This window comes from Lampetra fluviatilis, chromosome 57 (assembly GCF_964198595.1).
Source record: "Lampetra fluviatilis chromosome 57, kcLamFluv1.1, whole genome shotgun sequence".
NCBI classification, from domain to species: domain Eukaryota; kingdom Metazoa; phylum Chordata; class Hyperoartia; order Petromyzontiformes; family Petromyzontidae; genus Lampetra; species Lampetra fluviatilis.
In genome coordinates, this window is record NC_136331.1 from 4,405,297 (window position 1) to 4,428,780 (window position 23,484).

Sequence of the window (23,484 nt, forward strand, 5' to 3'; positions counted from 1 at the left end):
AGGCAACACAAGCTTCCGTATTCTTAGGTTTTTTCGGTAAAGTCACGTAGGTAAAAAATTAAAATTAATAAAAGTAAAATAAAAATCACGACGTTTCGGAGGCAACACAAGCTTCCGTCTTCAGGTGGAACCGTCACAGCACGATAGCTGTATCAATATATACAAGGACTGTTTTCTTGGAATTTCTCTCACTTGATACAGCAATCGTGCTGTGACGGTTCCACCTGAAGACGGAAGCTTGTGTTGCCTCCGAAACGTCGCGATTTTTATTTTATTTTTATTTTACTTTCATTAATTTTAATTTTTTACCTACGTGACTTTACCGAAAAAAACCTAAGAATATGAATCCTTGCAGTCACGAAAGCTTCAAATCTAGAATTAATACCCTCTAGGGGGGGGGGGGGGAGGACCGGAGGACCCCGGAGAAAAATCCACGCGACCACGGGGAGAGAGAGAGAGAGAGACGCGCAAACTCAAGTGACACTTTGGTCCACACACACTGAACGGCCAGAGGAAGTGGATATTACAGAGCTACTTCTGAGATCCCTTCTTCAAGTGACACTCTGGTCCAGTAAAGGGCACTTTCCCGCCCACTCTCCCACGACCTCCTGTATACCAGGCGAGGTAGTTAACATCTCCTCGCCACCGTGATGATGATGAGAGAGAGAGACACGCAAACTCCAAATATACAGCAGCAGGCGTCAGGGTCGGGATCGAACCCACGACCTCCTGTACACCAGGCGAGGTAGTTAACATCTCCTAGCCACCGTAATGATGATGAGAGAGAGAGACGCAAACTCCAAATATACAGTAGCAGGCGTCAAGGTTGGGATCGATCCCACGACCTCCTGTATACCAGGCGAGTTAGTTAACATCTTATAACCACCATGATGATGATGATGAGAGAGAGACACGCAAACTCCAAATATACAGCAGCAGGCGTCAGGGTCGGGATCGAACCCACGACCTCCTGTACACCAGGCGAGGTAGTTAACATCTCCTGGCCACCGTGATGATGATGATGAGAGCGAGAGACACGCAAACTCCAAATATACAGCAGCAGGCATCAGGGTCGGGATCAAACCCACGACCTCCTGTATACCAGGCGAGGTAGTTAACATCTCCTAGCCACCGTGATGATTATGAGAGAGACACGCAAAGTCCAAATATACAGCAGCAGGCGTCAGGGTCGGGATGGAACCCACGACCTCCTGTACACCAGGCGAGGTCGTTAACATCTCCTAGCCACCGTGGTGCCCTCTAAAAAAAACAAAACACCATTCGGCTCGGGGAGCTCGGCTTGTGCGGTGGGACAAAGTAAAAAAAACGAAATCAAAGTGAGCGATGTGATAGGGGAGGCCCAAAATCCGGTCGCGTTTTCGGCAGCGTTGAGGGTGGCAGCTTCCCACGCTCACGCGAGAGGCGCTGAGATTCAAACAACCGTGGGGGGTCGACCCGAGTCACCCCCCCCACCCACACCCAATGGTGGAGCCAGGATGTTCAGGTAGAGGGGGAAACCCCTCCAGCAATGAGAAATGATAGAGGAGTTGTTAGTGAGTAAGGAGTTGTTAGTAAGGAGTTGTTAGTAAGGAGTTGTTAGTGAGTGAGGAGTTGTTAGTGAGTAAGGAGTTGTTAGTGAGTAAGGAGTTGTTAGTGAGTAAGGAGTTGTTAGTGAGTAAGGAGTTGTTAGTGAGTAAGGAGTTGTTAGTGAGTGAGGAGTTGTTAGTGAGTAAGGAGTTGTTAGTAAGGAGTTGTTAGTGAGTAAGGACTTGTCCCTTGCTTTGTATGCGACGCGTGTGCGGCGATGACGCAGCCATTGATCGAGGGTTGAATTCGAACCGCGTTGTGTGATCGGCATCGCGCTCGCTGAAGGTGAATGCCTTCAGGGAAGTCGTGTGGACTGTATACACGCAACTGCGCACAATTCTGAGTCACTTATAACTGCTTTGCCGTTCCTTATTGCCAATTATGGATTCATACTATTGTCCTATCATCTCATAGAGTCCCTGGCACATAATAATATGCTACACAATGGCAGTGGGGGTCGAAAAAATGCCGATTTATTACTAATAAACCCCAACGATCCGATCGAAATCAGGGATTTTGATCGGATCATTGGGGGGGCACGTGCCCCCCACCCACCCACCGCCCCCCCCCCTCCCCAGGAGGCTAGGCCTGTGGTGTAATCGGCCGAGGATTAGCCCGCACCCGTTCGCAGCAAACCACTCCCGAGGTGAGAATCAAATTCTATGCAAATCTTACCCCGCCCCCCTCCCCCTCTCCACCCCCCTCCACCCCCCCCAAAAAAAAAATCTCAGCAAATATTAAAAAGAGCACGCGCCCACACACTTTGCATGCCACCAAGTTGCGCAATCGTCTCCTAAACATTGGCACACTTAAAAAGTAAAAAGTGATTTTTTTGTTGATATGTGAGCAGGTGTAAGGGCCCCGTCCATAAATGACGTCACGCACCTAGGGGGGGGGGGGGTCAGACATTTGTGACGATGGGGGATGGGGGGTGAGAAATGTGACGTCACATCAAAATGCGCAACTTTAAATAAATATACACAACACGTTTTACTTAATTAAATAGACTTTTTAATAAATGTTTTCTCCTACAACGTCAGAGTGCAGCGCCACATTAAATACGCACTACAATGACAATAGTTTAAAGCGATTTGAAGCATGTTTAATTTTTGCGAGGAGGGGGGGGGCAGAGCTTTGTGACGTCATATTTCAGGGGGGGGGTCTGACTTTTTGTGACGCCGTGTGACGAGGGGGGGGGGTCAAAAATAGTCAAAAATCAAGTGACGTCATTTATAGACGGCCCCATTAAGGCCTCCACTGATCTACTGCGTAGCTCCTTGACCTCCTGGCCATCACAAATGAGAGGTAGTTAACATCTCCTAGCCACCGTGATGATGATAATGAGAGAGAGAGACACGCAAAGTCTAAATATACAGCAGCAGGCGTCAGGGTCGGGATCGAACCCACGACCTCCTGTGCACCAGGCGAGGTAGTTAACATCTCCTAGCCACCGTAATGATGAGAGAGAGAGAGACACGCAAAGTCCAAATATACAGCAGCAGGCGTCATGGTCGGGATGGAACCCACGACCTCCTGTATACCAGGCGAGGTAGTTAACATCTCCTAGCCACCGTGATGATGATGAGAGAGAGACACGCAAACTACAAATATACATTCTAGATTTGAAGCTTTCGTGACTGCAAGGATTCATATTCTTAGGTTTTTTTCGGTAAAGTCACGTAGGTAAAACATTAAAATTAATAAAAGTAAAATAAAATAAAAATAAAAATCACGACGTTTCGGAGGCAACACAAGCTTCCGTCTTCAGGTGGAACCGTCACAGCCACGACAGCTGTATCAAGTAAATGAGAGATTGCCGGAGCTACCACTCCGTTTATATAATGGTTGGAGAAGGTGGTGGGGCAAGGGCCAAGTACAGCACACTTTTTATTAATTTAACTACACTTGTTTGCCAATCTTCTTTGATAGACAACTATTACAGGTTTACCATGTTTAGTGGTTGTCTCGTTGTCACAGGTTGAGTCACAAACCGTACCGCTCCATAACAAAGGCTCACCCTCTTAAGCCTCACCTTACCATATTAATAAAAAGTGTGCTGTACTTGGCCCTTACCCCCTTCTCCAACCATTATATAAACGGAGTGGTAGCTCCTGCAATCTCTCATTTACTTGATACAGCTGTCGTGGCTGTGACGGTTCCACCTGAAGACGGAAGCTTGTGTTGCCTCCGAAACGTCGTGATTTTTATTTTAATTTTATTTTACTTTTATTAATTTTTATGTTTTACCTACGTGACTTCACCGAAAAAACCTAAGAATACAAATATACAGCAGGCGTCAAGGTTGGGATGGAACCCACGACCTCCTGTGTACCAGGCGAGGTAGTTAACATCTCCTCGCCACCGTGATGAGAGAGAGAGAGAGACACAGACTCCAAATATACAGCAGCAGGCGTCAGGTTTGGGATCGAACCCACGACCTCCTGTATACCAGGCGAGGTAGTTAACATCTCCTCGCCACCGTGATGAGAGAGAGAGAGAGACGCAGACTCCAAATATACAGCAGCAGGCGTCAGGTTTTGGATCGAACCCACGACCTCCTGTATACCAGGCGAGGTAGTTAACATCTCCTAGCCACCGTGATGATGATGATGAGAGAGAGAGACACGCAGACTCCAAATAGACAGCGGCAGGCGTCAAGGTTGGGATCGAACCCACGACCTCCTGTACACCAGGCGAGGTAGTTAACATCTCCTAGCCACCGTGATGATGATGATGAGAGAGAGTGAGAGACACGCAAACTCCAAATATACAGCAGCAGGCGTCAGGGTTGGGATCGAACCCACGACCTCCTGTACACCAGGCGAGGTAGTTAACATCTCATAGGCACGAGCTGAATGAATATCACGTGAACGTGAGGGGTACTGCACCCGGCTACCCATGAGGGGGAGGTGGTCGGAGGTTCGTGGTGCAGAGCCAGTACAGCTGGCGGCCTGGGTTCGAGTCCACGTTTCAGCCGCTAGCCTGTGGGAAACCCAGCGCAGTGAGTTGATGGTGTGTAGCCTGATCACCAATCACTCGCGTAGAGATCCATAGACTCGGGCAGAGATCCATAGACTCTAAAGACTCGCACAGAGACCTATAGACTCACACAGAGATCCATAGACCCACAGACTCTATAGAGACCTGTTGATTCGCGTAGATTTGGGTTGTTATAAAACTGGGTTCTCAGGTGTAGTGGGTTGATGGTGTTTATCCTGATGACCAATGACTCACACAGAGATCCATAGACTCAAAAAACTCACACAGAGACCCACAGACTCATATAGAGACCTATCGACTCGCGTAGATTTGGGTTGTTATTAAACTGGGTTCTCAAGTGTAGTTAGTTCATGGTCTCGGGGTGGTCACCAATGACTGCACAAAACACCAATCACCGTAAGTTTGGCTCTCCACTGAATTTGTCCAAATTACAGCTCTGGTCATTTGAATATCGGTTTGACTGTCACATGACGAACATCGCTCTCGTATGATCCAGAGTGTCACTTGAAGAAGAAGGGATCTCGGATGAGGCTCTGTGATATCCACTTCCGTGGGTCAGAGGTAGCTCTATGAAATCCTCTTCCGCGGACCGTTTCTCTAACACGGGGACTGGGGGGAGGGGGGGGGGGCGTCACGCTGCTCCGGATTTTCCTCATCCCGTGTAAATGAAGGTGGCTGCTGCGACCGGAGATCAACATTGGGATAGAAAAGTAAATAAATAAAATAGCCAAAAAAATACCAAAAATATGAAAACAAGTATTTAAAAAAATATTAAGAGGAAATAAACCAACAATAAAAAAGTAAAAAAACATAAAGAAAATATAAAGAAAAACAAGAAAGAAAGAAATTCAAAAGGGAAGAAAAAAATAGAAAGAAAGAAAAGTAAAAAAAAACAAAAAAAACATTCAAAATGCAAAACGTCAAATTGGCACGGAGGGAACGAGTCAACAAATCCTTTTGGTACAGAGGAAAAAAAAGAAACTACGAGAGGGGCCAAACCTCCTTTTTAATATAAATAAATCGCCCGCCCAATTTAAAACAAACGATCCGCCTGGGGCGTCAGCGCCTGAAAGTGTAAACGTTGCCACATTTTTCTTACATCAACGTTTATCTCAGAGGCCTCGCCGACACATTCAGCGTCGGTGTCGACATCGCAATCCCTAAAAGCGCCCCCGCTTTTAGGAATTGCGTGATGGGGGAATACATTTCTTGTGCAATTCACCATCCTTCACATCCATGACTCATCACGGTGGCTAGGAGATGTTAACTACCTCGCCTGGTATGCAGGAGGTCGTGGGTTCGATCCCGACCCTGACGCCTGCTGCTGTATATTTGGAGTTTGCGTGTCTCTCTCTCTCATCATCATCACGGTGGCTAGGAGATGTTAACTACCTCGCCTGGTGTACAGGAGGTCGTGGGTTCGATCTCGACCCTGACGCCTGCTGCTGTATATTTGGAGTTTGCGTGTCTCTCTCTCATCATCATCACGGTGGCTAGGAGATGTTAACTACCTCGCCTGGTATGCAGGAGGTCGTGGGTTCGATCCCGACCCTGACGCCAGCTGCTGTATATTTGGAGTCTGCGTGTCTCTCTCCCCGTGGTCGCGTGGATTTTTCTCCAGGTCCTCTGGTTGTTCCCTCCACATTTAGAATCAACAAGCTTTTAGAGTCTTTGGCTGCGATACATTTCCACGCGATGTGTGCACGTTGAACTTCTTTCGCACCGTACGTAGCCAACCGTCCTAAATCGGAGGTGTGGGGGAAGGCCAAACAACACTCACCACAAAAAGCAATTTTAGAGAAAGTAGTTTTAAATCTAGATTTAAAAGTGCATAGCTCCAGTGGCTTCCTAATATCGGAGGGAAGAGGGCGATAAGCCACCTCGCAAGCTCTCGTTTGCGATTTCCATGAGGTTGCTTCTGAAAAAAAAGCTAGGTAGCTCAGTGGGCCCTGGTAAAATAAAACAAAGTTGAAATATAATAAAACGGTTTTCCCCCCTTTTTTCTGGTGACAAAACTGAAAAACCCTATTATTATATTTTGGTACTGGCAAAGATGGTCTAATGATGTAGATGCTCACCCCGAGCCCTCATTACTTTGATAGTGCAGCATTGTCTTTGAGCTGTACGCCTTTTGGCGTCCTCTGGTTGAGCACCAATTGGGTCGAGCCTTAAAAAAAAAATTAACCCGTAAAAACAAAGTTTTTCACTATAAATCCTTTATATGCGTGGCGGCTAGAGTCCTCTCGTCCTCTGGCTTGAGATGGCTGCCACCTATGGGTTAGATGATTGCCTGCCACCATTAAGCAATTGGTAATTAAATATATATTTTTTCCCTAAAAAGTGTGAAGTTATGGAAAAAAATTTTCACGAAAATAAATTGTCACGCACAACGAGTCTGTGTGCAAAATGTCAGCTCGATTGGATCACGGGAAGTGGGTTAAAAAACGACCGAAAGATTTGCACGGTCGTAAGCGCGCAAGCAAGCAAGCAAGTGAACTTAATATAAAGGATTTAAAAAAGCCGTCCCTTGGTGTGGACCAATCATTTTCAAGGACAATGCATGTATTATCATAGTGTGTTTTTTGTTTCCATTTTGACTGTAAGTATTGTGGTTAATGCAGACATGAATCCTTGTTAAAAGGTTTCAGTTTTGTTGCCAGAAAAAAGGGGAAACATCCTATTATTATATTTTGGTACTGGCTAAGGAGGTCTAATGATCAAAGTTTCAATAGCTTCTAGATTTGAATCTTTAGTGACTGCAAGGATTCATACTCTTAGTTTTTTCGGTAAAGTCACGTAGGTAAAATTAAAATTAATAAAAAAATAAAATAATAAAAATCACGACGTTTCGGAGGCAACACAAGTCTCCGTCATCAGGTGGGACCGTCACAGCCAGATTTGCTGTATCAAGTGAGGCAGGGATTCCAAGATGCAAGTTCTTAAATACAAGTTAAGGGGGAGGAGAGGAGGGGGGGGCTTATCAGAATGTGGCAGCCAATGAATGGAACGTATTGGGAGGGGGGGGCGGGGCTAAAAGAGCACGAGGTGAACGTAGACGTGGACGTGTTTGTGCGCTATGAACCCGGCGACACGAGTTCGATTCCAGCTCACGGCCAACACCAGTGACGATTATCTGAACCGGTCCCGGGCCTCCCCTAGGTCGACTCAGCCTCAAATGAGTACCTGGTGCGGTGTGTAGTAAACATCGCCACTAGGGAGACAAAGGCGGTCGGGCGTGGTGCTGGCCACCCACCCCCTCGTGTACCGTTCCGGCCTTCATAGGTGCTCGCTAACAGCACTTGCCCCTACAGTCTGTTAAGGCTATACAGGGGATCTTTGTCTTTGTTTGTGCGCAAGCCTCTGTTGGTGCACATGATAGAAGAGAACGAAAATGCCCATGTTGTTGTCTACCAGTGTTGGCTGACAATCAAATACGAAAAAGGAGAGTACTGTTCAACGCTGGGGATGTTAACACTCGGTAAAGTAAAATAGTGCCTGTCAAATAAGATGGTCCAAAAATGTGTAGTTACATCTTTTTTGCATGGTTAATAACATCTTTCCCACGATTAAAAAGAGAACACCGGTCTCTCCCCCTCACTCGGCTCCACTCTGGAATTTCCTCAAAATCGGCTGCCTTCTTGACTTCTTATTAGCATAATAAAAAACTTGCTGAATCCGAGAAACGTCTGGACTCATGGACTCTTATCTCTAACGACCATAAGAGTGCTGCTTGTTGCTGGCTACTGGGCGTATTGGGCCATTAGGGCAAACTGTGCAATATTTGATTTACATATAAAAGGTTTTTGGGTTAGGTCATCTAAATATCAACGTGTTGTGAAACCCGCCACCACCCGGCGCTGAGTAAACCCACTCTCCAACACACAACCGGTTAGTGCTGAACTAGTAACGAATTGTCAATGTTGTAGTGGGTTTAACTCTCCAACACACACAACCGGTTAGTGCTGAACTAGTAACGAATTGTCAATGTTGTAGTGGGTTTAACTCTCCAACACACACAACCGGTTAGTGCTGTACTAGTAACGAATTGTCAATGTTGTAGTGGGTTTACTCTCCAACACACAGCAACCAGTTAGTGCTGAACTAGTAACGAATTGTCAATGTTGTAGTGGGTTTAACTCTCCAACACACAGCAACCGGTTAGTGCTGAACTAGTAACGAATTGTCAATGTTGTAGTGGGTTTAACTCTCCAACACACAACCGGTTAGTGCTGAACTAGTAACGAATTGTCAGTGTTGCAGTGGGTTTACTCTCCAACACACAGCAACCGGTTAGTGCTGTACTAGTAACGAATTGTCAATGTTGTAGTGGGTTTACTCTCCAACACACAGCAACCGGTTAGTGCTGAACTAGTAACGAATTGTCAGTGTTGTAGTGGGTTTACTCTCCAACACACAGCAACCGGTTAGTGCTGAACTAGTAACGAATTGTCAATGTTGTAGTGGGTTTAACTCTCCAACACACAGCAACCGGTTAGTGCTGTACTAGTAACGAATTGTCAGTGTTGCAGTGGGTTTACTCTCCAACACACAGCAACCGGTTAGTGCTGGACTAGTAACGAATTGGCCACGTTCTGTTTCCGTGATAAACCCTTTACTAATTGGCTGTGTCGGGTGGTGGCGGGTTTAACGACACATTTATATTCACACGATCCCCCCCAAAAGAAACCCCTCTGTTATGGATAATATTGGTTGCGAAAGCCTCCGACCACGTGTTAAACTGATCTTTTATATATATTTCGATGTCATCGAGGGTAGTGGTAGGTGTCATTACGCAACGCCGCTAAACCACAACTCTCCTTCCAAGTCACCTGGGCGGTGAGGGGGGGTGGCCCGGCTGAACGCGCCCATCGCACCGCAAGTCCAATTAAACCGCGCGCCCAACCACTGTGATTGTGAAGTTATTGCGAAGTTATTGTGAAGTGTGTTTTGGGTTATTCTGACGGGTGACAAGCGAGCGACGCGCCCCTTGTCAAGGATTTCGCTGCGTATAAAAGTCGAGCACCAGCTCCCAACGCCGATCAGAGAGGCACTGCCGCCCGTTCCCATCCCAGCAGCCAGAGATGTTGTGAGTATGTGAGCATCAAACTTGTTTCGATTTAAAGCTTTCGTGACTGCAGGGATTCATCTTCTTGGTTCTTTCGGTAAAGTCACGTAGAAGGGAAGTAATAAAATAATAAAAATAAAACATAATAAAATACAATTCTCACGACGTTTCGGCCACAACGCAAGCAGCCGTCCTCAGGTGAAGAACAGGTCTGTCGGGGAGACAGCGTCTGAAGCTTTCAGACGCTGTCTAAAACATAATAAAAGCTTCAGACGCTGTCTCCCCGACAGACCTGGTCTTCACCTGAGGACGGCTGCTTGCGTTGTGGCCGAAACGTCGTGAGAATTATTTTATTATGTTTTATTTTTATGATTTTATTACTTCCCTTCTACGTGACTTTACCGAAAGAACCAAGAAGATCAAACTTGTTTTGAAGCTTTCGTGACCGCAGGAATCCATACTACGTGGCTAGAAGTGAAATGAGTTAATTTAATTATTTTATTTTATTTCTACCTACGTGACTTTATCGAAAGAACCAAAGAGAACGAGAGCATCGTGATGATCGCGGTGTATCGGCATGACGCGATCTTCGTAATCGTTACGGTGCATCCGTCAGTACGCGTGTATCCTAATGGCGATGCTACCGACAGACCTGTTCTTCACCTGAGGACGGCCGCTTGCGTTGTGGCCGAAACGTCGTGACAATTATTTTATTATGTTTTATTTCTATTATTTTATTATTTCCCTTCTACGTGACTTTACCGAAAGAACCAAGAAGATGAATCCCTGCAGTCACGAACGCTTTAAATCGAAATTTAACCGCAACTACGGGGTGGGATTCCACAAAACTTTAAGATCCTTCAACAAACTCCGTGATAAGAAGGCTCAGCTAATCGAGTCTCTCACCTTTCTGAAGAGATGCCGCGACTCTAAGACCTGTTTTTCACCTGAGGACGGCTGCTTGCGTTGTGGCCGAAACGTCGTGAGAATTATTTTATTATCTTTTATTTCCATTATTTTATTATTTCCCTTCTACGTGACTTTACCGAAAGAACCAACAAAATAATAAAGATATATTTTATTATTTCCATTATTCTTGGTTCAGCGTCTGAATGAGACGCTGTCTTTCCGACAGACCTGTTCTTCACCTGAGGACGGCTGCATGCGTTGCGGCCGAAACGTCGTGACAATTATTTTATTATGTTTTATTTCTATTATTTTATTATTTCCCTTCTACGTGACTTTACCGAAAGAACCAACAAAATAATAAAGATATATTTTATTATTTCCCTTATTCTTGGTTCAGCGTCTGAATGAGACGCTGTCTTTCCGACAGACCTGTTCTTCACCTGAGGACGGATTCTTGCGTTGTGGCCGAAAACGTCGTGAGAATTATATTTAATTATGTTTTATTTCTATTATTTTATTATTTCCCTTCTACGTGACTTTACCGAAAGAACCAAGAACACCCTGTACTACCTGAAAGTTTAAATGTTTGACGGCGGAGGAGGCCGGGCCAATCCGGGTCTCAGTCCCCGGCCTCGAACCGGGGTATTAAGTCTCGAGAAATTCATGGTCTCAGACCGGTTACAATTGCCTGTGTAGGGGTGTCATGGGAAGGATTCCCACCAATAGGAGGGGGAGTGGGAGGTTGACAGGAGAAGGGGGAGAAGAGGAGATATCAGGGAGATAACGGGCGGGGAGAGGGATTGGTTGACAGGAACGAGATTGGGACGGCTGGGGACAGGTGGATGGGAGGAAAGGAATAAAATGCGAACCCCCTGCAACCTTGTGTTGGCTCTCCTTTACACCTGTCAGTTTTTGGTTCAACTCCAGCCGTGTGAGTCAGAGGTCGTGGTCTGACCGTCATTACTCGCAGTGCGCTGGTTGCCGCCAAGGATATCACAGTTAGCTCTGTTACATTTGCTTTCACGAGCTGTTCACCGAACGAAGCACTGGCCTGAGCAAGCCTTTATCCAGCAGCGTATTGATCGTGGCTGATGATGGTGGTGATCACGATGGTGGTGGTGCAGGTGGTGATGATGGTGATGATGATAATGGTGGTAGTGAGGGTGATGGTGATGGTGACGATGATGATGATGGTCGTGGTGATGGTGGCGATGATGATAATGGTGAAGGTGGTGACGATGACGGTGGTGGTGATGGTGGTGATGATGATGGTCGTGGTGATGGTGGTGATGATGATAATGGTGAAGGTGGTGACGGTGATGATGATGGTGACGACGATGATGATGGTCGTGGTGATGGTGGTGATGATGATAATGGTGAAGGTGGTGACGATGACGGTGGTGGTGATGGTGGTGATGATGATAATGGTGAAGGTGGTGACGGTGGTGATGGTGGTGATGATGATAATGGTGAAGGTGGTGACGATGACGGTGGTGGTGATGAAGGTGGTGATGAAGGTGGTGACGATGACGGTGATGGTGACGACGATGATGATGGTCGTGGTGATGGTGGTGATGATGATAATGGTGGAGGTGGTGAGGGTGATGATGATGGTGACGATGATGATGATGGTCGTGGTGATGATGATGATAACGGTGAAGGTGGTGACGGTGATGATGATGGTGACGACGATGATGATGGTCGTGGTGATGGTGGTGATGATGATAATGGTGAAGGTGGTGACGATGACGGTGGTGGTGATGGTGGCGATGATGATAATGGTGACGGTGGTGACGATGACGGTGACGATGACGGTGGTGGTGATGAAGGTGGTGGTGACGGTGTCTATGCGCGTGCGTGCACCGCACCCCCCCCCCCCAGCACTAACCTCGTAACCTCGGCGGCGGCGGCGTTGGTGTTCATGGCGAGCGTCGTGGTGGCGACATCCGTCAACGACTGGAAGCTCCTGGACACGACGCTGCCGGCGAACAGGAAGGTCATCGTGGACGTTCACAATGAGCTGCGGCGCGGCGTGGTGCCGACCGCCAGCAACATGCTCAAGATGGTGAGGACACGTGGCAGTCAGCGCCCATCGCCCCCCCCCCCCTCCACTATGTGGCCCCCACACACCAGATGTCGCAACCGGGTACCCGATACCCGTACCCTACCCGGGTAGCCGTTTGCGACCTTGGTGCGGCTGGGTACGGGCACGGGTAGGCCGTTAGTCACTGGTGAGTAACCGTTTGTCACTCATTTCGGGTAGGGTACGGGTGCGGGTAGGATACGGGTACCTGTACCCGGCCGGGTACGGGTAGCAGTTTACGACCCTGGTGCGGCCGGGTACGGGTAAGGAATCAAAACCCGTTTGCGACCTCTGCCACACACTCCACCCATCCTCCGATTAGCAGGGTCGGCTACGTACAATGATTTAGACGCAAAGATTTAGACAATGATTTAGTCACGATGATTTAAACACGACGATTTAGACGGAATGATTCAGACACAATGATTTAGAAACAACGAGTCAGGTACGATGATTTAGATACGATCCTTTAGACAAGATTATTTAGACACAATTATTTAGACACGAAGATTTAGGCACAATAATTTGGAAAAATGATTGAGACACGACGAATTAGATACAACGATTTAGACACAAACACAACAGACAGCCCAGCAGAGCCGCGGGACATATTAATGCTGGGGTCCCCCACCTGAGCAATCAGTTGCATGCGACTCAGTTGCATACGCGAACGTGTCTCTGCAACCGGTTGCGAGCAAATTGCGCTTTCCACTTTGGTTGCGTTTGCTCCTCCGCAGCGGTGAGCAGAGGCTTCGCCTTCAAGCGGCGACCGATTTTGTAAAAAACAAGACGGATTTCACTTCCCACTTGTGTGCGTGTCGTGAGGTCTTACGCGACCATACCTCACCACGCCGGTGAATTTGCGGATTTGCTAGAGAGGGGGTGGAGGTGGGGGCGTCAGTGGGGTGGGTGGGATGGAGGGGTGAGTGGGTGAAGTGAGGGGGTGGAGGGGTGAGTGGGTGGCATGGAGGGGTGAGTTGGTGGGATGGAGGGGTGAGTGGGTGGGTGGGGTGGAGGGGTGTGTGGGTGGGGTGGAGGGTGGAGGGGTGAGTGGAGGGGTGAGTGGGTGGGTGGGTGGGTGAGTGGGTGGGATGGATGGGTGAGTGGGTGGGTGAGGTGGAGTGGTGAGTGAGTGGAGGCCTGAGTGGGTGGGGTGGAGGGTGGGTGGGTGAGTAGGTGGGTGAGTGGGTGGGATGGAGTGGTGAGTGGGTGGGTGGGTGAGGTGGACGGCTGAGTGGGTGGGGTGGAGGGTGGAGGGGTGCGTGGAAGGGTGAGTGGTTGGGATGGAGGGGTGAGTGGGTGGAGGGGTGAGTGTGTGGGTGGGATCGAGGTGTGAGTGTGTGGGTGGGATCGAGGGGTGAGTGTGTGGGTGGGATCGAGGGGTGAGTGTGTGGGTGGGATCGAGGGGTGAGTGTGTGGGTGGGATGGAGGTGTGAGTGGGTGGGTGGGTGGGTGAGTGGTATGATGGTGGTGGTGGTTGTGGCACAGCCTGGCTGAGTGTGCCGGGACTTGTCTGCTACAGGCGTACAACGAACAGGCGGCGGGGACCAGCCGCCTGTGGGCCGCTGCCTGCAGCTTCACGCACAGCCCCAGCAGCACACGCACCTGGAAGACGCCGCAAGCAGGTGACAAAAAAGCTTCCGTGACTGCACAGTGATAATGGTTTTTTACCCTTCTATCTGGCTACAAAACTGACACCTTTTTACGAGGAGTCATGTTTGCATAGACCGCAATACCTGCAGTCATAATACAAACAAAAGACATAACTCTGATAATGTATGCAGTAAAAAAAAATGATAATTGTTTTTTTACCCTTTTATCTGACAACAAAACTGACACCTTTTTACGAGGAGTCATGTTTGAATAGACCGCAATACCTGCAGTGATAATGCAAACAAAAAACATAACTCTGATAATGTATGCACTGTCCTTGAAGTTAATTGGTCCACACCCGAGACAGCTTTCCTTAGAGCCTAGTCTCACAGTTTTGTAGCCAGATAGAAGGGTAAAAAACCAATTATCATATTTTTACGGGCAAATGAGGTTCCCATAGTGACTGCACAGTGTTAAGCAACCGATAGAAAAGATATTGCCGCTCGACTGATTCGGAGTGAAACCTCTGGTGTCAAACCGGAGCCGGTCATGAGCACACTGCTCAGGTATGGGAAACTCTCCACTCTCTCCACAACTGCCCCATCACCAGTTGGGAGTTGTGGGGGTGGAGTGTCCGATGGTACAAAATACCCAGGCAGGTGCTTCGTTTTGGTGGGGCTGATGGTAAGGCCGCACCTCCTAGTGTCACACTCCAGTTTAAGCAGCAGCAACTCCAACTCCTCATGTGAGTGAGCCGCAATTACCAGGTCGTCAGCATACATAACGTGGTTGACCAATAGGGAGCCATCCCTTGACCGCACCCGGGCATCGATCAGCCTCCCATTGTATCTGCACCAGATGGAAATTCCTCCGGTACAGCTACTGAAGGCCTCACTAGTTTTGGTGGGGCTGATGGTAGACTCACGCAGTCACTCACCCACACACTCACCCGCACCTCCGATTAGCACGGTGGGCTACGTACGATGCAAACTCTGATGGTGCATTGTCTTTGAGTTGTGCGCCTTTTGGCGTCATCTGGTCCAACACCATGTGAGACTAGGCTCTAAGGAAAGCTGTCTCGGGTGTAGACCAATCTACTTCAAGGACAGTGCATATATTATCAGAGTTATGTTTTTTGTTTGCATTATGGCTGCAGGTATTGTGGTCTATGCAAACATGACTCCTCGTAAAAAAAGGTGTCAGTTTTGTTGCCAGATAAAAGGGTAAAAAAACAATTATCTTTTTTTTACTGCATACATTATCAGAGTTATGTTTTTTGTTTGCATTATGACTGCAGGTATTGTGGTCTATGCAAACATGACTCCTCGTAAAAAAGGTGTCAGTTTTGTTGCCAGATAAAAGGGTAAAAAACCGATTATCTTATTTTTTTACTGCATACATTATCAGAGTTATGTTTTTTGTTTGCATTATGACTGCAGGTATTGTGGTCTATGCAAACATGACTCCTCGTAAAAAGGTGTCAGTTTTGTTGCCAGATAAAAGGGTAAAAAAAACAATTATCATTTTTTTTACTGGCAAATGAGGTTCCAATGGTGGTGCATTAGAAGTTCAACGTGCACGCATTCCTGCGACGCGAATGATCTTACACTGCACGCACCCGGCTCCTCCTCCTCCTCCTCAGAGTGGGGCTGCGGAGAGAACCTCTTCATGTCCAGCAACCCACGGTCGTGGGACGAGGTGGTGCACAGCTGGTACGACGAGGTGACCACCCCCGGCTTCCAGTACGGCACGGGGGCTGTGGGGCCCGGGGCAGTGGGACACTACACTCAGGTGAGGGGCCACGCTCACCACCAACACCACCACCACGCTCACCACCACCACCACGCTCACCACCACCACGCTCACCACCACCACCACCACCACGCTCACCACCACCACCACCACCACGCTCACCACCACCACCACGCTCACCACCACGCTCACCACCACCACCACCACGCTCACCACCACCACGCTCACCACCACCACCACGCTCACCACCAACACCACCACCACGCTCACCACCACCACCACCACCACCACGCTCACCACCAACACCACCACCACGCTCACCACCACCACCACCACGCTCACCACCACGCTCACCACCACCACCACCACCACCACCACCACCACCACGCTCACCACCACCACCACGCTCACCACCACCACGCTCACCACCACCACCACCACGCTCACCACCACCACCACCACGCTCACCACCACCACGCTCACCACCACGCTCACCACCACCACCACCACCACCACCACCACCACGCTCACCACCACCACCACCACCACCACCACCACGCTCACCACCACCACGCTCACCACCACCACCACCACGCTCACCACCACCACCACCACCACGCTCACCACCACCACCACGCTCACCACCACCACGCTCACCACCACCACCACGCTCACCACCACCACGCTCACCACCACGCTAATCACCACCACCACCACCACCACGCTCACCACCACCACCACCACGCTCACCACCACCACGCTCACCACCACCACCACGCTCACCACCACCACGCTCACCACCACGCTCACCACCACGGTCACCACCACCACCACCACGCTCACCACCACCACCACTACGCTCACCACCACCACGCTCACCACCACCAACACCACCACCACGCTCACCACCACCACCACCACCACCACCACCACGCTCACCACCACGCTCACCACCACCACCACCACCACGCTCACCACCACCACCACCACGCTCACCACCACCACGCTCACCACCACCACCACCACGCTCACCACCACCACCACCACGCTCACCACCACCACGCTCACCACCACGCTCACCACCACCACCACCACGCTCACCACCACCACCACCACCACGCTCACCACCACCACGCTCACCACCACCACCACGCTCACCACCACCACCACCACCACGCTCACCACCACCACCACGCTCACCACCACCACGCTCACCACCACCACCACGCTCACCACCACTACGCTCACCACCACGCTAATCACCACCACCACCACGCTCACCACCACCACCACCACGCTCACCACCACCACGCTCACCACCACCACCACGCTCACCACCACCACGCTCACCACCACGCTCACCACCACGGTCACCACCACCACCACCACGCTCACCACCACCACCACCACTACGCTCACCACCACCACGCTCACCACCACCACCACGCTCACCACCACCACGCTCACCACCACGCTCACCACCACCACCACCACCACGTTCACCACCACCACGCTCACCACCACGCTCACCACCACGCTCACCACCACCACCACGCTCACCACCACCACGCTCACCACCACGCTCACCACCACCACCACCACGCTCACCACCACCACGCTCACCACCACCACCACCACGCTCACCACCACCACCACCACCACCACGCTCACCACCACCACCACGCTCACCACCACGCTAATCACCACCACCACCACGCTCACCACCACCACCACGCTCACCACCACCACGCTCACCACCACCACCACGCTCACCACCACCACGCTCACCACCACGCTAATCACCACCACCACCACGCTCACCACCACCACCACCACGCTCACCACCACCACGCTCACCACCACCACCACGCTCACCACCACCACGCTCACCACCACGCTCACCACCACGGTCACCACCACCACCACCACCACCACGCTCACCACCACCACCACCACTACGCTCACCACCACCACGCTCACCACCACCACCACCACGCTCACCACCACCACGCTCACCACCACGCTCACCACCACGCTCACCACCACCACCACCACGTTCACCACCACCACGCTCACCACCACGCTCACCACCACGCTCACCACCACCACCACGCTCACCACCACCACGCTCACCACCACGCTCACCACCACCACCACCACGCTCACCACCACCACGCTCACCACCACCACCACCACGCTCACCACCACCACCACCACCACGCTCACCACCACCACCACGCTCACCACCACCACGCTCACCACCACGCTCACCACCACGGTCACCACCACCACCACCACCACGCTCACCACCACCACCACCACTACGCTCACCACCACCACGCTCACCACCACCACCACGCTCACCACCACCACGCTCACCACCACGCTCACCACCACGCTCACCACCACCACCACCACGTTCACCACCACCACGCTCACCACCACGCTCACCACCACGCTCACCACCACCACCACGCTCACCACCACCACGCTCACCACCACGCTCACCACCACCACCACGCTCACCACCACCACCACCAGGGTGAGGGTCGTGAAGCTGTGGGCTGCAAGCTGCACCCTGTAGCAGTCAGCCGCCCCGTGCGATCGCTCAACTCGCACCCCCCCCCCTCGGTGTCCGCGTGCCCCCCCCCGCCCCCCCTCCCCCCCAGGTGGTGTGGTACAAGTCCCACCAGGTGGGCTGCGCCGTCAACTACTGCCCCAACCACCCCGGTGCCCTCAAGTACCTCTACGTGTGCCACTACTGCCCCGCGTGAGTTAGTGGACCCACCCCACCCACTCCCCACAACACCTCCCAAAACCTCCCCCACCCACCCCCCAACATCCCCCCCACACCCCAACACCCCCTCACCCACCCCCCAACACCCCCCCACACCCACCCCCCAACACCCTCCACCCACTCCCCAACACCCCCCCCACCCACTCCCCAACACCCCCCACCCACCCCCCAACACCCCCCCACCCACTCCCCAACACCCCCCCACCCACTCCCCAACACCCCCCACCCACCCCCCAACACCGCCCCCACCCACTCCCCAACACCCCCCCACCCACTCCCCAACACCGCCCCCCACCCACTCCCCAACACCCCCCACCCACTCCCCAACACCCCCCCCACCCACTCCCCAACACCCCCCACCCACCCCCCAACACCCCCCCACCCACTCCCCAACACCCCCCCACCCACTCCCCAACACCCCCCACCCACCCCCCAACACCGCCCCCACCCACTCCCCAACACCCCCCCACCCACCCCCCAACACCGCCCCCACCCACTCCCCAACACCCCCCCACCCACTCCCCAACACCCCCCACCCACCCCCCAACACCCTCCCCCACCCACCCCCCAACACCCTCCCACCCACTCCCCAACACCCCCCACCCACCCCCCAACACCGCCCCACCCACTCCCCAACACCCCCCCACCCACTCCCCAACACCCCCCACCCACCCCCCAACACCCTCCCCCACCCACCCCCCACCATCCTCCCCACTGCGTGCAGAGGGAACCTGGTCACCAGGATCAACAAACCCTACGACCTGGGGACTCCGTGCCAGGCCTGCCCCCATAGCTGCGACAACAACCTGTGCAGTGAGTTACACGCACACCCACGGCGCACACCCACGCACACACCCACGCACCCACGCACACAAGCACACACCCACGCACACACCCACGCACACACCCATGTACACACCCACGCACGCACACACCCACACACTCACGCACACACTCACGCACCCACGCACACACCCACACACACACCCACGCACGCACGCACACACACACACACCCACGCAAACACTCACGCACCCACGCACACACCCACGCACACACCCACGCACGCACCCACGCACACACCCACGCACACACCCACACACCCACGCACGCACCCACGCACACACTCACGCACTCACGAACCTACACGCACACGCAAGTACCCACGCACCCACGCACACACCCACGCACACACTCACGCACTCACGAACCTATACGCACACGCACGCACCCACACACCCACACGCACACCCACGTGCACACCCACGCACCCACGCACACCCACACACACCCACCCACGCTCCCACGCACACACTCACGCACCCACTCATGAACCTACACGCACACGCACGTACCCACACACCCACACGCACACCCACGCACACCCACGCACGCGCACACCCACGCACCCACGCACATTTACACACACACCCACAGAGGCCGATCTTGACACCGCTGGTACTAATCAACGGCAAGTCCACTCAGCTCCACATCCTCTAGCCCGTGCCGCGCCCGTTTAGCCCCTTCGATCCGGCCGAACAAAAGCTGTTTAGGCATGCGGTGGCTGGGCATGCGGGCTAGATGACCCAGCCAACGAAGCCTTGCCTGCCGGAGGTGCTACCGATGGGACTTTGTCCAGATTTCGAAGATTTGTGAGCTCCTCACACAATCCAGCCTGGTTAAACCCAGGATGGATCCTTGGCAGGCCAGCCTAAATGTTTCTAACCGGCGAAGATGTTCCATTAGGGGGTCCACGTTTCGCAAGCGTAGAGAAGGGAGGGAATGACTGTGGCCGAGAAGACCTGAAGCTTCGTGCGGAGCGACAGACCAGGTAGCTTCCACACAGCGTTACGCAGCCGACCAAAAGATAATGCCGCTCGACTGATTCGGAGTGAGACCTCTGCTGTTAAACCGGAGCGGGTCGCACACTGCCCAGGTATGGGAAACTCTCCACTCTCTCCACAACTGCCCCATCACCGTTTGGGAGTTGTGGGGGTGGAGTGCCCGATGGTACAAAATACCCAGGCAGGTGTTTCGTTTTTGTGGGGCTGATGGTAAGGCCCCTCCTCTTGGTGGCACACTCCAGTTTCAGCAGCAGCGACTCCAACTCCTCCTGTGAGTGAGCCGCAATTACCAGGTCGTCAGAATACATAACGTGGTTGACCAATAGGGAGCCATCCTCAGGTTTTTTCGGTAAAGTCACGTAGGTAAAACATTAAAAGTAATGAAAGTAAAATAAAACAAAACAAAAATAAAAATAAAATTCACGACGTTTCGGAGGCAACACAAGTCTCCGTCATCATGTTGCCTCCGAAACGTCGTGAATTTTATTTTTATTTTTGTTTTGTTTTATTTTACTTTCATTACTTTTAATGTTTTACCTACGTGACTTTACCGAAAAAACCTGAGAATATGAATCATTGCAGTCACGAAAGCTTCAAATCTAGAAGGGAGCCATCCCTTGACCGCACCCGGGCATCGATCAGCCTCCCGTTGTATCTGTACCAGATGGAAATTCCTACGGTACAGCTACTGAAGGCCTCACGAACTACGTGGTCGAAATAGATGTTAAATAATGTGGGAGCCAGAGGACATCCCTGTTGCACCCCAAGGTGTACAGGGCATGGCTCTGACTCCCGGCCACGTAGTTTTACCCGGGCCTGCTCACCACCATGAAGGTCCTTAATGAGCGTGAGCAGAGGGTCAGGGACTCCGAAAGCACGAAAAAGAACCCAGAGCCCAGGCCTACTGATGATATCATAGGCCTTGACCAGGTCAATGAAGCAGAGATGTAAGTCTTGTGGGAATTCCCTACACCTCTGCTGTAGCAGACGGACAGAAAATATGGCATCTGTGCAGGACCGCCCTTTCCTGGCACCGCATTGGGGCTCCGCAAGCCTCTCCTTAGCGTGCCTAGCTAGGCGATGTTGAATAATCCTTGCCAGGACCTTTCCCGGCACACCAAAGAGTGAGATGCCCTGTAGTTGTTACAGTCTGTGCGGTCCCCCTTTTTAAAGAGGGGGACCATCAGGGCATCCTTCCAATCCTGCGGAACCCGTCCAGTGATCCAGACTGTTGTTATGATGTCATGTAGGGCAGTCTGCGCACAAACGCCACCCTCCCTCAGCATTTCGCTTGGGAGATCATCTCTGCCCGGTGCCTTTCCTGGTCTCAGACTCCGGATCGCCCTCAGTACTTCCTCAACAGATGGAACCTCAGCCAGCCACTCACAGGGGGTGACTTCCTCCTCCAATATTTGAGGCACCGCAGCCTCAGCAGGGTCATCCCCACTTTGTCCCATGATGTTTTCCAGGCTGAGGGATTCGCCCCATCCCCCAGGACCTCACAGAAATGCTCAGCAAATCTGCACACACACACACAGATTCACAAACAAACAGACTCACACACAGACTCAAAGAGCAAAGATCCCCCGTATAGCCTTAACAGACTGTAGGGGCAAGTGCTGTTAGCGAGCACCTATGAAGGCCGGAACGGTACACGAGGGGGTGGGTGGCCAGCACCACGCCCGACCGCCTTTGTCTCCCCAGTGGCGATGTTTACACACCGTACCAGGTACTCATTTCAGGCTGAGTCGACCTAGGGGAGGCCCAGGACCGGTTCAGATAATCGTCACTGGTGTTGGCCGTGAGCGGGAATCGAACCCGTGTCTCCAGGTTCATAGCGCAGCGCGCTAACCGCTACACTACCGCTCCCCACACACAGACACACACACACACACAGACTCACACACACACACACAGACTCACACACAGACTCACAAACACACAGCACAGACTCACTCACACACAGACTCACTCACACACAGACTCACACACAGACTCACACACACACACAGACTCACACACACACAGACTCACACACACACAGACTCACACACAGACTCACAAACAGACTCACCCACACAGACTCACACACACACAGACTCACACATACACAGACTCACACACACACAGACACACACACAGACTCACACACACTCACAGACTCACACACACACACAGACTCACACACACACAGACTCACACACAGACTCACACACACACACAGCCTCACACACAGACTCACACACAGACTCAGACTCACACACACACACAGACTCACACACAGACTCACACACACTCAGACTCACACACAGACTCACACACACACAGCACAGACTCACACACACACACAGACTCACACACACACAGCACAGACTCACTCACACACAGACTCACACACACACACACACAGACTCACACACACTCACAGACTCACACACACACACAGACTCACACACACACAGACTCACACACAGACTCACACACACACACAGCCTCACACACAGACTCACACACAGACTCAGACTCACACACACACACAGACTCACACACATACTCACACACACAGCACAGACTCACACACACACACAGACTCACACACACACAGCACAGACTCACTCACACACAGACTCACACACACACACACAGACTCACACACAGACTCACACACAGACTCACTCACACACAGACTGACACACCCTTGAATTTCGCAGCCAACCCGTGCCTCTACGCGGACAAGTTCAGCAACTGCCCGCAGCTGTTCAGCGCCTACGGCTGCGGGAACGACGGCGCGGGGGGAACCTTCGTGCAGACAAACTGCCCTGCCAAGTGCAGGTGCACGACGGAGGTGCAGTGA

General features: G+C 51.9%; 1 protein-coding gene across 1 annotated transcript; it reads left to right on the forward strand.

Moving 5' to 3' along the window:
• The first annotated feature begins 1,496 nt into the window (after positions 1 to 1,496).
• Positions 1,497 to 23,484, forward strand: LOC144950364 (cysteine-rich venom protein latisemin-like). The gene is made up of 7 exons (XM_078880479.1): positions 1,497 to 1,504; positions 12,443 to 12,626; positions 14,167 to 14,269; positions 15,880 to 16,028; positions 18,659 to 18,759; positions 19,511 to 19,599; positions 23,342 to 23,484. The coding sequence occupies exons 1-7, from the start codon at positions 1,497 to 1,499 to the stop codon at positions 23,482 to 23,484; spliced, it is 777 nt and encodes a 258-aa protein (XP_078736605.1).